The 17899-nt window shown below is 36.7% G+C and overlaps 1 protein-coding gene across 1 annotated transcript in view; it reads right to left on the bottom strand.

Annotated features, from left to right (window-relative positions):
• LOC111049528 (alpha-mannosidase 2) overlaps positions 1–17899 on the bottom strand; it is a 303216-nt gene that overhangs the window by 152303 nt on the left and 133014 nt on the right. The window contains exon 3 of the mRNA XM_039423362.1: positions 2595–2687. Within this exon, the coding sequence (XP_039279296.1) occupies positions 2595–2687 (93 nt within the window). The remainder of the gene's footprint in view (positions 1–2594; positions 2688–17899) is intronic.

Here is a 17899-nt window from a genome sequence, read left to right as displayed (position 1 = left end):
CTCCTTCTACTATCTTCTACTTAATCATCCTCCTATTATTAAAAACTATTATATCTTTCTTTTCCTCTTATCATCTCCTGATCATCCTTCTCCTCTTCTTATCATCCTCCTCCATTTTTGTCTTCCTCTTCATCATTTATCTGTTTGCATTACTCAACTCCTTCTTATTTGATTCTTCCTCTTTCTCTAACCTTCCAGCATCTTCCTTATTTCCTCTACCTCGTCTTTCTCAAAACTTCTCTATGACATCCTCTTACTGTTTCTTTATTTCTCTCCTCTTTTTCTTTCGTGATGATCTTCATTCTCATCCTCTTTCTCTCATCATCATCATCGTATTCCTCAACTTCACATCCTTCTTCTTTTCAGAATTCACCTAATCCTCATTTTCCTTTCCATCCCCCTTTCTTCATTCTGGTTTCTTGTAATTCTACTTCTCCTTCTTGTTCTCTCCCCTTCATCATCCTCTCCTTTTTGTCAACATCATCCTCCTCCTCTTCCGAACATTTCTCTTTCTCTTCGTTCTCTCCTCCTTTCCGCCCTCCTTCTCCTATCACCATCATCTTCATTTCACATGATGATTCTGGTCCTATTCATATTATCTACATCATTGTTCTTTTCCCTCTCTTCTTCTTATTTTCCTCCTCCTTCTTCTAACCCCCTCCACCTTCATCCTTCTTCTTATTCTTCGTCTTTGTCTTCTTCTAATTCTTCCGTCTCATATTCTTCAACTTTGTCTTTTCCTTATCCTCTACTTCATCTCCTCTACTCCTATTCTCAACTCCCTCTACTTTATATATGATCCTCACCTTCCATCACCGCCCTCTCTCTCATCTCTCTATTATCATCCTTATTCTTCTTCCCCCAGTACCTTCTGATACATGAAACATCATACATCTTCCTTCTCCCTTATCATCTTCACCTCCTCCTTATTCCCTTCAACTTTCCTTTCGATTCTGTTCCCTCCATTTTCACCCGAGACCCCAGAGAAGCCAGCAATAACCCACTGCATGGTTGGTTATATAAAACCGCCGTCTCTTACATTACAAGCGGTGCGCTACCATATTACATTTTTCGACAATCCCTAAGAAGACAAAGAGAATTTTTTATAATGCATCTTCTTCTTCTAACTCCTCTTACATATCTTCCCTTCTCTCTTCCTCCTCTTCCTGCACCTCTTCCTGCACCTCCTCCTACTCCTCCTCCTCCTCCTCCTCCTCTCCTCCTCCTGCGGTAGACAAGTTCATTACTTCCCGTTAGCATCGCCCATAAGATCCAAGAACCATGACTTTCATGTAGGCCTCTATGCAATGAATAATAAATTTGAACCCAAGTTGGGGTTTTATGTGGAGAGAAACGCATGATAATACTGGCGGTTTGTTGCCAAAGTAGTGTTCTAGTCTACAAGAGAGTTTTCAGTGTAATATTTCGCACAAATGACTGGGCCTACTGATGATGGAAGAAACCAAGGTAGATACGAGATAGAAATATCTCGTAGAAAGAGATACATCTATCCATCATGTGATCCCAAGTTCTTTGATGTACTGGGAAGTATTACCAGAAAGTAAACGAAAAAACATAATCCATTACTCAATAATAGTGATAGTAGCGCAAAGTATTTTAACCCAAGATCATTGAATTATTGAGTAAATTATATTTAGTTCAAATCATTACATCGACTCAATAATACATGGGAGCAAACTAGATCATATTTATAAGAGAGGGGATACGGAGGAGTATTGTTAAACAATATTTTTCAATTAAAAAAGTGAAAATTATTAGTGACACAAGACTTTTGTTTCGATTGTGTATCAAGGTTTGTAAAGCAAATAGCTGATCTAGTAAGTACATGTATCTGTATTTGTAATTGTTTAATAAAATTAATTTAGAGCTGTCTTTTTTATCCAACTAGTGTACGAATGATATCGAATGAATAGGAATAAAAAAGAAGACAATTTTACATATCTTTTACGAAAGAATAGCTAACGAAATCGAGTAATAATGTTGAAAACCTCATTTATGTTCATTTCGACCATTCATCGACAGTTTCGTAGTTATTTGTGACAAAATATATTTTAATCATCTAAATCAATAGTACCCACCCTTTATTATTCGATGGTGAGAGAATACTCTCTTTGAAAATCTGAAATTTCAAATTGACCAACACCTCAAGCTTTGGAATTTGTACAAATTGTATTCCATTTTAGGTTAATATTCGAGGAGCTTATTTTTGTCACTTTGAAAGAATTTTCCACATTGTGAGATTATTATATTACCGTATATTAGTTATTTGGGACAAAATATATTTTAATCATCTAAATCAATAGTACCCATCCTTTATTATGTATTCTTGGTGAGAGAATACTCTCTTCCAAAATCTGAAATTTCAAATTGACCAACACCTCGCGCTTTTTAATTTGTACAAATTGTATTCCATTTTAGGTTAATATTCGAGGAGCTTATTTTTGTCACTTTGAAAGAATTTTCCACATTGTGAGATTATTATATTACCCCAATTAATTGAAATATACAAGAATTTCTAAGAATGATGCATAATCAGATAATTTTGAAATTTAAAACAATACTGTGAACAATACCTTCAATGGAAGCTTCGGCCATTCTTGTTTCTTCCTCTTGTAGCGATCCTCGAACTTATTGTCCCAGTATTCACGGCTTTTCATCCAGTAAGGCTGAAACACAAACAATCATATCAATCAAACAAAAATCAATCCTAAGTTCAAGATTCATTCAGAAAATAACAGAAGTTGATAAAACTGATTCAATTCGTTTCCAAAATTCATCAAGTTATTTCATGTATTGATTAAAACAGAAAATTGATGAAAGAGTTGATGAACTTCATGTTTCTGTCTTTAATTTCTTGATCCACTACATTCTGCTATGTTTACAAAGTACAAACACTAAAACGACGACCTGCAGACTGTGAGAAATCTATACCATAATAAAGGAAAGAACTGGCTTCTACACTTACGGGATAGTAAAATTATGTTTGACGCATCATCACGTTTGTACTACTCGACTGAATAACTTGGAATTTAGCATATAGATTCTTAATGGATATTCTCAATAGGATATTCTTAATAGGCCTATTTTTAATTCTTCAAGATTTCATTATGTCAAGTGTCCTTGTGAAGCACGGGTTAACTGCTAATAAGGAATATTTACTCATTGACTCGCTAGTGGTCACAATGGACTATGATTGTGAAAAATATGAATTATTCGTACAGGATAGCCGAGACGACAAAGGTGTTACACCCTTCAGTTTGCTAGAGCTACCTGGTCGTGGGTTCGAATCCCGCCGGTGGGCATGGACTGATAGGCATGATAGATCTATCATCTCATCAAATCTCTTGCATTTCCCATTACCCACACATAAGCAAAAAGCTCACGTAAGCATCTTCCGCAATAAATTTTACTCACTGACTAACTAGCAGAAGTTGAGTAAATATTGAATATATCTGTAGTCAGCAAGTCGTCATTTTAGTGTTTAGATTTGATGAAAAATAGCAGTTCGTAATGAATTTCAGTGTTGCAACTTTTAGATTTGGACACAATGCACTATGTCAAAAATATGAATTATTCATACAGGATAGCCGAGACGACAAAGGTGTTACACCCTTCAGTTTACTAGAGCTACCTTAAGTTTCAATCAAAATAAAGAATGAGTTTAACCAAGTTTATTCCGTTTATTTTGTCGTCAGGTTGAGTTCGTTATTTCTCAACTGTTCCAATCCAAATGCCATTATTCTGTATTCTTGAGACAAAACCACAGATTCATTAGTGAGGAGATAGGCCGCCTATTAACAGGCTCAAATTCGCAGGTACAACCAGCCTCACTTGTAGGACAGGTTGTTTATGATATGAAACTAGACAAGAATGCAAAGTTGGCTGACTAAGGGACTAATAAGGGCATGTTCAGTAGTGGAAGGGCTGGCTGGTGCCCTAATACGGGACCTGGCCGTCCTATTATGGACCTACTGGGAATATACATCACCCTTACACGACTAAAATTGGCCAGAAGCCCTTACCGTCGACCTTTTGGACCCTGCGTTAACCTCTGAACTAGGGCTTTAGGTCAATAACAGTCCTCCAGTCTGAGTAATGTCACAACCCGGGCCCTTGTTCTATTCCGCACTATTTTATCCGATCCCCCCACCTATACCACGCTATACATAGGGTGCAAAAACCGTGCTCTATATCTATCTACACTCTCCACATACCTATAAGTGAAGATCATATATACGTATATAGTAGGAACCATACTTAATACGTATATACCACGTAGTCGATGCAGGAACAGTGCTACATATATATTTATAAACTTCACATACATATAAGTAAGGTTCATATATGTATATACAACATATGTGGAGCAGGAACAAAGTCTCCATGATTAATGTCAGCTCCCATTCAACAAAAGCTGGCTTAAATCACAATTTATACACATGAAGTAAGGGGCAGTATAGCTGTGTCAGCTCTAGAGTGTAAGTAATATTAGGGGATAGTGTACTCAGTTGAGATGGATGATATGCAATTAGAATCTTTATTATGGATATCTATCCAAGGATAAGTGGAGTGTCATCAATGCGTGATGAATCTCTCGAAAAAATTTCAGTATTGGACAAATTTGAAAAAAATAGAAAAATAATGAAACACGATTTGAGAAATCTTTGTATGAATTATTTTTCATCAGCATCTATTTGATAAAACCTGAAATGACATCAAATAAAAATGAGAATGGAAGAGTTGCTATTATATAGAATATGCGGTTGATTATCAAGATAATATTCATTTTCTTTCTAGATCGAACTGATGAATTTGTGGATGATTGCTGAATAAACTGATCAGATCAATTTTGAAGATGCTTCTTCAAATTGGTTACGTATTATAGATTGATTCAAATTTACATTTGATAAATTTTCAAATTTACAGACTGATATGCAGTATAAATCATATATGCAATTATCAATCAATTGAGGTTGTTATAATGAAAGCTTCAATCAAACACAAGCTAACCAATGAGATAGCAACGATTTTGTTGTCATGATAGAAGTCTATGTGAGTTGTGTAAAAATGATTCAAACAATTGCAAGATAACAAATGAAGGATTAGGATTTTCGTATAGCTTCTGCGGCAGTCAATGCAAGTTGAGAAAGAGAGAATTTGAACAATCCCAAGCTAACCAATAGGAGAGTGGCATTTCCATCGTCACGAAACAACCAATGGGAGTGGAAAGAGCGAGAATTCGACTAATCTCAAGTCAGCCAATGAGAAAGTAGCAAGTTTGCCATCATGGCGACAAAGACACGAGTTGATTCATGAAAAATAAACCTATGAGAGATCAGCAATTCCTTCGTTAACTTATGGTGAAAGACTGACAGTCGATAAGATCTGAGAATGTACATGAACTTTGAGGTTCAATCTTCATTTTCTATGATGTAAGGTATTGAGAAATCAATACTTTCTTCGGGTTGGTATCACAAGTAACTAAGTGCATTTTTCATTTAATAATTTGACATTTTGAATCCTCACTACATTGGTATAGCGATACACATAATCCTATACTATTAAACGAGCAACTTCTGTTTATATGTTTGTATTTCACCGGATCTCGAAAACGGCTCTAACGATTCTCAAGGAATTCAGAACATAGTAGGTTTATAATATAAAGATTCGATTGCACTAGGTCTCATCCCTGGGAAAACTCGCTGAAGGACATTTAAAGGATAATTATTGTTCATCCTTGGAAAAACAGCTGATAATAATTATTTCGTCGTCTGTTGGTGATGGACGTGAGTGAGCGAGTTCATGTGTGTGGGACTGTGTCAAAATTATGACTCAGCTGTTGAACTTTTGTAATCATTCAATCAGGTACTTTGTGCCAGTTGCAAAAAAACCGCGTTATTTTCAATTTGTTAATTCCAGTACATCCATCTTTTTGAAATGGTCATCTCTGATTTGGTTCACGTGAAGTTAATCAGGATTAAAATTTAACCGGCTTTTGTGCAACTGGGCCTTTGTGAGGGAAATTTTTGCATTCCTCTGGGAATTAATCTCAATTTACTGTGATTAGATAGAACATTTCTGTATGAATGTTATTATAATTTCTTCTTTCGTAATAAATTTTTTATGCTTTTGTACTCCAGAGCGAAGCTCGATCCCCGATATTAGTCTTTACTTTAGAAATATATTTTTCAACACACAATATTCCATAATCAGTGGATAGCTACATAATGAAGATAATTCATAGCTCATGGATATGGATTATAATAGAAAGTATAGTGAGATTCAGGTTTTAAAGTAAGCATCTCATTAACATTGGTTTTCTAACGAAAACCAATTAATATCGGTTCGGATACACCGGAATAACTTGGCACTTGGCGGCAACAATACCTTCCTATCATTTTCACTGACTTTATAACGTGAATCTCTCTGTTGTAATTTCTAGTACGTAAACCTATCCAATCCGGAAATAGTTCAGAAATATTCTCCTAAGCAAGTAGCCAACAAACACAGACGGTAAATTCAAATCAGTATGATACAGTAGCATGTAAGTAAATGTTGACGAAACGACAGCTTCTTTGTCGGCAGACGACAAACTTTCAACAAGCAAACAAACAAACACTATGCACAATCACAACAACGCCGTAATGAATTGTGTACACACAGACTCGCTTTACTTTCATCTTATCCCCGTCAGAACAGCTGAATAATTCATGAGCCCGAATACATTAATCCTACCAATACCAAACGCCGCCTCCAAATAACGACGATCCCTCCTTCCCGTTATGAAATATTACGCAAAACATCAATTTCCATTTATTTCCTTCCACTTTTTGGAGAAGATATATATCACGGGTTGTAGCGACAACGTAGACGCGGGCTGCTGTTACTTATTTTCAATTCGGCGAGGTTGTAAGCCGTCCGGAAAATAAACATGGCGAATAAAAACAGTTTCCGCGCCAGAGATGATACTCAGCATCGCGGTGTAATGCAGTAATGATGATGGTGGATGTGATTTATTCGTGTTCTATTCGCTGAATATTTCGGAATACGAGTGAAAGGGAAACAATCTAGTTCTCAACGCCATTTTTTGTTATACTGTATCTGTCGATGTGTATTTATCAGAACACAAAAAACAATACATAAAAGATAGATGAATATAGATATTTTATTTTCTATTATGATGTTATACGGATGTTTAAATGCATAGTATTGATAGCTCAAGTAGGTACCATGTACCCAAAGTTAGTAGACAGTTCTGTCTACTAACGTTGCCATGTACACCTATACAATGCGTGATATTTATAATATGATGAATATAGGCTAATTTAATTGTGAACAAGATCAACTACCTTTTCTTGTAGAAAAATACTTCATCATGGAGACTTTACTTGTTTATATTTGGCATTTAATCAGTAATTATTACATTGTGTTTTGTTTTGCAATAAAATTTATTCGATTTAAAAAATTTGTAATTCATTTTTATTATTATATCATACCATTACAAACAATACCAAACGCATGATACTCATACCCACACTCATTCTATTTTTCCCATTTTACATTAATTTGGACTTCTTTAGTCTGTGAGAACACACTCTACCGCATGCAAATCCTCTCTGCAGTAGCTCCCACATTATCTTCGATTTATTGACAGAGCCCCAGCAGAAAAACCCGACCAATTTCGGAGATATTCCGCGTCGTCTACAATTAATTTCCATTTGCCGTCGACAAGAAAGAATCATTGTAAGGACAGGCTTCCGAGCCCTAAAGAGCTTTCACTGCCGGCTCAACACAACGAAATTGATTCAGTTTCATTTGCCTTCATTTCCATTGAGGCGCAACGAAAGTTTACCCTCCTCTTATTGGAGGCCCCTTTTTTATTCATTCGTCTTAAAATTAAATTCAGACCGAACGGAAATATCAATTTCAGTCTTATACCTTTCAAACATCCGATCGGAATTGGCCAAATTCTACACGCGCCGTTTTTTGCGAGAGAACATTCAACAATGGACGCGAGACTTGAATGATTTAGTGGAAACAGAAATTAATTTGACTCTGACGATGTTATTGTTAGGAGAGCGTCTTGTATGCCAAGTCAATAATATCCGTAACGAGAGAAATGAGAGTGATGAAATCGCTGGGTAAATACAGTTGCACTGTAACTAACACAAGATAAATAGAAGAGAACTCTCTTTCAAGCACTAAATCGAATTGTAGGAAATCATAGAAGAAGTAACAAAATAATTAGTATTCTTCACCAATAAAGAGAAAAAGGTCGATTCCCATAAATCTGCTGAAATTCCATGCTTTTTCTCCAGCCTGAACTATCCAATAAAGAGAAAAAGGTCGATTCCCATAAATCTGCTGAAATTCCATGCTTTTTCTCCAGCCTGAACTATCCATATATTATAATTTCAAGTTACCGTAACATGAATAGAGAGCTTTCAACAACTAACTGTGAAAAATTTTTGGAGTTGACTTCTGTAATAACTAATAGATTTATGACACTATTACTTTGAGGTATTTTGAACCCTTGGTATTGTTCTATTTAAAACAAAAATTAGTTAAATTTTCTCTATAATAAACATTTTGCTCGTTACTAAAGCTGCGTTCACACCAGAGTTAATAACACAAGATTAGTTATTAACTTGACTGAATCGTCAAAAATGTTCCTTAACAAAAGTTAATAACTCGTGCTTTTAACAGAAAATTCCTTGTTATTAGAGAACATTTTTCTTACTAACATCAGTTAATAACAAAAAATTTAAAAACGTTGGTTATTAACTCCGGTGTAAACAAACGAAGGTTTAGACTCTCTGGAGCATTCTTCTAGCTACTAGATTTTTACCATTATTAATGTTAATCACAATTATTGTAAACTCTAAGGTTCAACTTTAAGAAATTTATATTGATTTTAAATTGGTAATCAATAATTTTGATGTAAAGTGGACTGTATTGAATAGAAAAGAAACAAGTGATATCTCTACAGAAACAAGTACATGCAATGAATATATAAAAGAGCAACTCACCGAAAATCTGCAGAGTACCTAATGTAATATTTATATTATTGAGCTTACAACTCCCAGGTAAGGTATTCAGGTGTCCCCGAGGTAGGAGATGAATCAAGGATGGTGAAAAGGCAAGCTTAATTGTCATCTACTGTTGGTAAATTCGGCTTCCATCATATAACGTTGCACATATATTTCTGACGAGATATTTACAATGTCTTTAAAGACTATAGATCGGTGAACTTTCCAATCGAAAAATAATAGTTTAAAACTTTCAACTAAAGGGAGTTTGGCAAACACTCTTCCAAACGTAGGTTTATGGTGTACGATTTAACATTAACGAAAAAATAATAATTTGAAGAACGATTTTCTTCTGGGAATGATCGACGAATAATAATTATCAATCCCCGACTCGAGGCAAGCTATTCCAAAGCGAGACTGAGCTGAAAGAAACAGCCTACCGGCTAGTGAGCGCGACGCACTCAAGTGAAAGAAATACGAACTGAACGAGGAGCGCGCGTCCAATTCAAAAACGAAAAATGAAAACTAGAGCTGGCTCCAACATCCCCCCCCGGCTGAAAAGCTATTTTCAGACAAGGCTAGAGAACAAAGAAACGAAAAAAAAAACAATGAATAAACGACGAAAGAAATAAAAATAAAACAAAACGAGAATAAAACAAAAAATGCAAAGGAAAATTATTGAGTAGGCAACGGATACAACTTTGTAGCCGGCCTTTTGAAGCGACCATTGGCGCACCGCACCATAGCCACTCGAACGACACCGTCAGCACCGGGAAATACTTCCTCAATCACCCCCAGAGGCCATTTCAACGGTGCGACATTTGGTTGATCCACTAGGACGATTGTACCAACCGTGAGAGGGGTGGAATCCTTACACCATTTCACACGGGTTTGTAATTCGTGTAAGTATTCTTTGCGCCAACGACTCCAGAAAGACTGAACCATTTGATTGACTAATTCAAACCGATCCAATCGATTCATTGGACGATCTTCCACATTTAACATAGGAAGGTACTTAAGAGGTGTCAAAGTGAGAAAATGAGCCGGTGTGAGGGCGAGGGGTTCACTCGGATCCGCGCTCATTTGACATAACGGGCGTGAGTTAAGTACAGCCTCAATTTGAACTAAGACAGTGTTCAATTCTTCGTAAGTCAACAACTGGTTACCAATAACTCGAAACAGGTGTGACTTTACTGATTTTATATTCGCCTCCCAAAGACCGCCGAAGTGAGGTGAACCTGGCGGGATGAAATTCCACTCAATGCTATGATCAGCAAGTTCATTCTGGAGCAGGTTTTGATATTCCTTGGAGTTCAGCATCCGTGACAATTTTATTAGCTCATCATAGGCGCCGACGAAGTTGGTACCATTATCGGAATACATGACCTTACAAGGACCTCGTCGAGCAAGGAAACGGCGAAAAGCTGATAAGAACATTTGGGTCGATAAGTCCGAAACTAATTCAATGTGAACGGCTTTAGTTGCCATACAGACAAAAAGACAAATGTACGATTTAAATATGAAAGGATTCCGACGCCTGGCCATGGTGATTCGAATGGGTCCACCATAATCAACTCCACATTGGACGAATGGTTTAGACGACAGAGTTCTACAGGCTGGCAGATTGCCCATTTTCGGCGGTGTAAGAGTGGGACGATAGTGAAAACACTTGTTACATTTTCGTACATGACTCCTTATAAGGACACGGGCTGATAAAATCCAATATTTTTGTCTCAAAATAGACGCCAATAAATGAGGTCCAGCGTGACAGTGCTTTTCATGAAAATAATCAATCAAAAGCGTGACCAATGGATCATTTTTCGGTAATATAATCGGATGACAGCTGTCATAATTCAACTCAGAATTTTGTAAACGTCCACCCACACGAATAATATCATGATCAAGAAAGGGTGACAGTTGTTGAAGATGAGAAGTACATTCTTTCCCAGCTTTCAATTCCAGTAATTCTTTCGAAAAATGAATTTTTTGTACGACTTTACACAAATGTTTTTCTGCCAAATCGAAATCTAATTCATGAGGTTTAGGCAATAGACGAAGTACTTTCAATATTAACACCATGATACGCAATAGACGTTGGTAGTTGGAACAACGAGCAATTAAAAGATGAATCGAATTAATAGATGAATTTTCCGACTGTACTACAGTGACAATTGAGTGAACCTTGACCTCAGGTAGACACTCTATAGGTTCCAGATCGACCTTGACGGGCCAATCACTCTCTTCTAACATTAGCCAAGAGGGGCCAGACCACCACAAATCATGATTAATTATTTCAGAAGGGGATAAACCTCTCGAAATGGGATCAGCTGGGTTTGAATTTCCTGCCACGTGTAACCAGTCGTTGATAGGACAGTCTTGAATTTTTGTAACTCGATTAGCGACGAAAGATTGCCATCTGGATGGACAGCCCCTGATCCAATGTAAGACAACAGTAGAATCCGATAATGCAACAACGCGAGTCACGTGACAACGAAGGCTCAAAACAGAGACAACAACCTGTATTAATTCAGCGAGCAAGAGCGCCGCGCATAATTCAAGCCTAGGTATGGATAAAGTCTTAGATGGCGCGACTTTTGATTTAGCGCACAACAATGTGATAGTTGCAGGTTGCATATCCATTTGAGATTTTATGTAGATCACACCACCATAACCTAAAGTCGATGCATCACAGAAACCAATGACAGTAATTTTCGAATCATTCATCACTCCTAAATGACGTGGTATGAAGAGATTGGACAATAAAGGGAACTCCTTCTGACATGTCTCCCATTGAAGCGCAATAGAGGGAGGTACTGAATCGTCCCAATCAAGACCAGCATTCCATAATTGTTTAATTAAACATTTAAGAAACAAAGTTAGGGGTGACAAGAATCCCAAAGGATCGAAAATGCGTGCTACTACCGATAAAATGTGACGTTTGGTAGGAACAGACTGATTAGGATTCACTGAAAAACAAAACGAATCACTACCAGGTTGCCATTTCAAACCTAGGACAGCCAACAAATTTCCCATCTCGAAATCTTTAGACAAGGCCGATTTTTCATCCTCCGAGAAATCACTCATCAATTCAGGTGAATTGGAACTCCATTTAGTAAGTTCGAATCCGCCTCTCTCGAACAATTCTTTAGCCTGACTACAAAGACGATTTGCTTCACCTAAAGAAGACACACTTGTCACCAAATCATCCATAAACATGTCACTCGGAATACGAGCTTTAGCATCAGGGAAATTTTCACCTTCTTCTTGAACAAGTTGATGGACAGTTCTGAGAGCTAGAAACGGTGACTCACTCAGACCAAATACGACAGTTTTTAATTCAAAAATTTGTATGGGATCATTGGACGAAAATCTCCATAACAAACGCTGAAATTTGCGACACGATTCATCGACAAGAATCTGTCTATACATCTGCTTTATATCAGCAGTTACAGCGATAGAAAATAACCGAAAATTGACTAACAGAACGAAAATATCCGTTTGCAACTTGGGGCCGATATGAAGTATATCATTCAATGATACTCCAGTAGTAGTTTTCGCGCCTGCGTCAAAGACAATACGCAAAGGCGTTGATTGACTCTGAGTTTTGATTACAGCATGATGAGGTATAAAATAACCACTTTTATCACTCTGATTTTTTATCAATTCCATGTGTCCTTGTTTGAGATAATCCAAGAGGACATCGTGATACACTAAACGCATGTTTGGATCACGTGCCAGTCGTTTCTCCAAACTGATGAGTCGACGTTCTGACATAGCATAAGAATCACCAAGACAATCAGGGGATTTTGAAAACGATAATGAGACAACGAATCTACCCGAATTTTCACGACGAACGGACGATGCAAAATCCTTCTCGCATTCCAACTCATCAGCAGTGAGTTGTTTTCCTACATCTGGAACGCTTTCCACTTCCCAAAATTTTCGAACTAACTTATCCAACGGTGATGTTAGACAAGTCATCAAACACGTTGAATTTTCTGAAGATTGAGTTAAAATAGGGGCTCTACCCATCAAAATATAACCGAAAACACTTTCCAAGGCCATCAAATAATTCGAATCAATTTCCACACGACCATTTCGGAAAATATGGGGCACTAATTCAGCTCCTATAATAGCGTCAATTTCGCTGGGAATGTGATAACTTTCATCAGCAAGTCGAAGACCAAACAAATTTGATAATTTAGAATTATCAATTTTACTAGTGGGAAGCTGTTCCATGATTTTTTCGACAACTAATGGTTCAATGGAAAATTTAACACTAGAATCGAGTCGAGATTGAAGCGTGACAAAAGTACGACCAAAAACTGATTGCGAATTTCCGCCAAAACCATTCACAATTAATTGGAAAGGAGAAATCAATAGTTGCAATTTACGACAAAGTTTACGAGTAATGAAATGACTTTGACTAGCTGAATCAACTAAAACTCTTATTTTGTGCAATCTACCTCTCTTATCAGGTACCTCGACTTGAGCAGTTGATAGTAGAACACTATACGGTGCCGACTTCGAATCGATAGAACAACAGGTAATAGTATTATTTTCTACCTTTTTCGCATCCGAATTTGATGACGAATTTGAAGCATTTCCGAAATGTAAAAGCGAATTATGCTTCTGACTACATTCCTCGCAGTTGGAAGAAGTACAATCTTTACTACGATGGGCTGGCGAGAAACATTTCAAACAGCAACCCTTCTCCTTAACAAAACGAAAACGGTCCCAAGGTGATAACTGACGAAAAAGACGACAATTGATCAATTTATGATTTGTCATCGAACATTTCAGACATTCTGATATTTTTACCGGTGATTTGGTCACTTGCGAATTCGATTGAACAACCAACACTTTGGATTTTGGTATTGGTTTCACTACTGGCTTGCATTGTTTAGACGATTCGTCATGCGGTAACGATTTAATCTGCCTTTCGATGAATGAAACAAAATCAGTATATGTGGGATCATCCTTAGTATGAACTGAAGCTTCAAATGCCTTTCGAGAAACAGGATCTAAAATTTTCAACGCTTGGAACAGAAATATTGCATCAGATACATCTTCACCTCGTAGGCGTTTTAAAGCAGTAATTGAACCACAGAACTGATCGACTATAGAAACTAAACCTGCACGAGACTCAGATTTTAGACAATTGAATTCGAAAATTTGTTTCAAGTACACATTTGAGAGTGAGCGGGGGTCATTGAACCGCTTAATTAATGCATCCCAAATAATTTCATAATTATTAGCAATAGGTGGTAGATGACGTGAAATATTAGCCGCTTCTCCAGATAGTTTGGACACCAGATATTGGACCTTTTGTTGATTTGGAATCGATTTGTTGTCATGAATCATGCATTTAAACATTTCGTAGAATACCGCCCATTTTGATTGATCTCCGTCGAACACAGGAATTTCAATTTTCGGTAAAATATTAGACGAATCCTTATTGGAAGATACAGGTTGAGCCGGGGTAGAAACACTAGGTACAACCTGACTGCGTTTTTTCAATTCACTAGCAATTGCTTCCATATGTTCGAACATTTCCATATGTGAACTACTAAATTTGGGTACAAATTCCGGGTCTTTTTCCATTTCAAGCTCCTGTATTTCCATTTCAACAGCTTCATAATCCTGAACAGTTTTAAGAGTGGAACTATAGAGAATTAGAAATTGTTTAGCACTAGCTTCTTCTTTTAAAGCCTCTTTTGACAAATCGAAAGTACGTTGAATACGATAGAAATATTGCTCAAGTTTAGCTCGTTTGAGCTTTAACTTCTTTTCACTCATGATTGGATATTGGAAAGGTCTTAATGATTTTCATTTACTAATTTTCGAATAAAATTACGAATGCAACAATGAACGATTTTCATTGATGATTCAAGCAAGCAAAATGATAATGTTAGTACAAATTGAACAGAGAAAGCTCAATAGACGAAGCAAGCTAAGCGATAACGTTATCAGCATTGCAAAGTAACGGTTCCGATCGGACAATAGAGATAAGAGTGAACCAACTTGATCGGCTCAATTCATAATGTACAAACAGGTTTGAACCCTAGCATGCACAAACGATTTACAATAAAATTGGATAAGTGCTTGCCAAATATTTGAATAAAAAATAGCCAATAAAATCTGGCCTGGTGGACCAATGTAAACTCTAAGGTTCAACTTTAAGAAATTTATATTGATTTTAAATTGGTAATCAATAATTTTGATGTAAAGTGGACTGTATTGAATAGAAAAGAAACAAGTGATATCTCTACAGAAACAAGTACATGCAATGAATATATAAAAGAGCAACTCACCGAAAATCTGCAGAGTACCTAATGTAATATTTATATTATTGAGCTTACAACTCCCAGGTAAGGTATTCAGGTGTCCCCGAGGTAGGAGATGAATCAAGGATGGTGAAAAGGCAAGCTTAATTGTCATCTACTGTTGGTAAATTCGGCTTCCATCATATAACGTTGCACATATATTTCTGACGAGATATTTACAATGTCTTTAAAGACTATAGATCGGTGAACTTTCCAATCGAAAAATAATAGTTTAAAACTTTCAACTAAAGGGAGTTTGGCAAACACTCTTCCAAACGTAGGTTTATGGTGTACGATTTAACATTAACGAAAAAATAATAATTTGAAGAACGATTTTCTTCTGGGAATGATCGACGAATAATAATTATCAATCCCCGACTCGAGGCAAGCTATTCCAAAGCGAGACTGAGCTGAAAGAAACAGCCTAACCGGCTAGTGAGCGCGACGCACTCAAGTGAAAGAAATACGAACTGAACGAGGAGCGCGCGTCCAATTCAAAAACGAAAAATGAAAACTAGAGCTGGCTCCAACAATTATCCATCAATATAATAATTGAGAAATTCATATCTAACCCTCATATTATTGTAATGCAATATTCCCTTACATTACCTCAAACGAATTCTTATAATTATTTTGAATGAAATGACTTAAAATTGTCATAAACACTTTCTTTTAGGCGGAGGTTTCAGATTCCATCGATATCAGTTCATCTAGTGCCTTTTGACCATTTTCAAGACTGTAACAAGTGGGGAGTTTAGCCGTTCAGTTCGTCGATTCTCATGGCTAACCCTAACATGGCTAATTTCATATCTAACCCTCATATTATTGTAATGCAATATTCCCTTACATTACCTCAAACGAATTCTTATAATTATTTTGAATGAAATGACTTAAAATTGTCATAAACACTTTCTTTTAGGCGGAGGTTTCAGATTCCATCGATATCAGTTTATCTAGTGCCTTTTGACCATTTTCAAGACTGTAACAAGTGGGGAGTTTAGCCGTTCAGTTCGTCGATTCTCATGGCATCATGACAATCATGATGATTATGTTACAAAGCTGAAATGGTAGTTCAGTTTAATTGGGGGTTAGGTCTTTGCCTTTGAATGGTTTTATTATAAGTATATTATGGATATGATTCGAATGTATGATACTGTATCATCTATACCACTGGACTTTCTGAAAACAATGAGAGCTACGCGGACTCAAATTTCGAGATCAACTGAGATCCAAGATGATATTAATGTGACCCTTTTTAGAGCATTTTTGAGGAACTAGTTTCGTATGACACACCACCCTTCACCACTATTTTGATGAGTTGATCACTCAGTAATGAGGAGTAATCAGGGTTGGTGACAAAAATAGGGAATTCGTGGTATTTCTGTGTAAAATCAACTCGATATCTCAACCAACTCAACCTTCATTCTTCAATATTATTCCTTGAACAGTGTCATGCTAAGCAGCCATGATCAGCTGATTCAGAATGCTTGGTGCAACCTGGGACACTTTCTAGCGGGTCCCATGATCGTAAGAAATTCTACAAGGGTAGCGTGACAGTAGGCTCAATCTTTTTTATTCGGATGGGGGGGCAGGGAGGAGGGGGCATAATAAGGGTAGTCTAGCGACTCCATGACAAGAGCCAAGCAGAATTTATACTTATAGAAAATCATCGGAGCACATTTTGATGTGGAAAAGGTTACAAGAGTACAGAGTCAGAACTGGTGCCATCAGAATTCCGTGCATGTAGGTTGACAGAGTCGGGATTATCTCTCATGGCCTGCATTTTTCCAGAGCGTGCCCTATCGCCTCAAGGAATCTGCTTTTCTTCTTAGCCGTTCTTCCTCTTCTTCTTCTTCTTTTTCTTTCTCTTCTCCTTGTCAGTCTTTTTTTGGTTTATTTTTCCTCTTGTTAGTCATCTTCAGTTCTTTTTCTCTCTGTATTCTTCTCCATGAGTTTATTTTTCTGTCTTATCAATCTCCTTCAGTCCGCTTTCTTGTAGTAGTAGATTTTGTTATTTGCCTTCCTTCTCTTCTCCCACTTCTGCAGCATGTTATTTATCTTGTTCTTCTACTTATTATCCTTCTTTCATATCTTCTTCGTCTTGTTTTCGTATAGTTGCAGATTTGGTTCATCATCTTCCATCTCTTATTCTTCTCTCCTTCCTCTACATTTTCTCTTTACTATAAAACTTCTCTCATTAAAGAATATATTAATAAAAGAAATATTCCTTCCCTCCAGACTATCAAAAAGTACTATTTTTGATATTTTGTTCACCACTGTATTCCTATTATTTCATCTCTTCTCCTTTCAAATTATATTCTCTCCTTCACTTGCTGTTATGGTGTAGTTGTTGACTTAATTTTACTGTAATCAGATTTTCCTAATCCTTCTCCAATGTATCTCAAAGTTCTTGTTCATCATATTTCGTCAACCTCTCTCCTCTTTATTCTTCATTCTTCCTAGCACTCTTTTTCCATTTTCTTTCTTCATTTCAATTTATTTTTCATCCTAAAACTTCATTTC

Source organism: Nilaparvata lugens, chromosome 3, assembly GCF_014356525.2.
Source record: "Nilaparvata lugens isolate BPH chromosome 3, ASM1435652v1, whole genome shotgun sequence".
NCBI lineage: Eukaryota > Metazoa > Arthropoda > Insecta > Hemiptera > Delphacidae > Nilaparvata > Nilaparvata lugens.
This window is presented reverse-complemented; position numbering and strand designations above follow the sequence as displayed.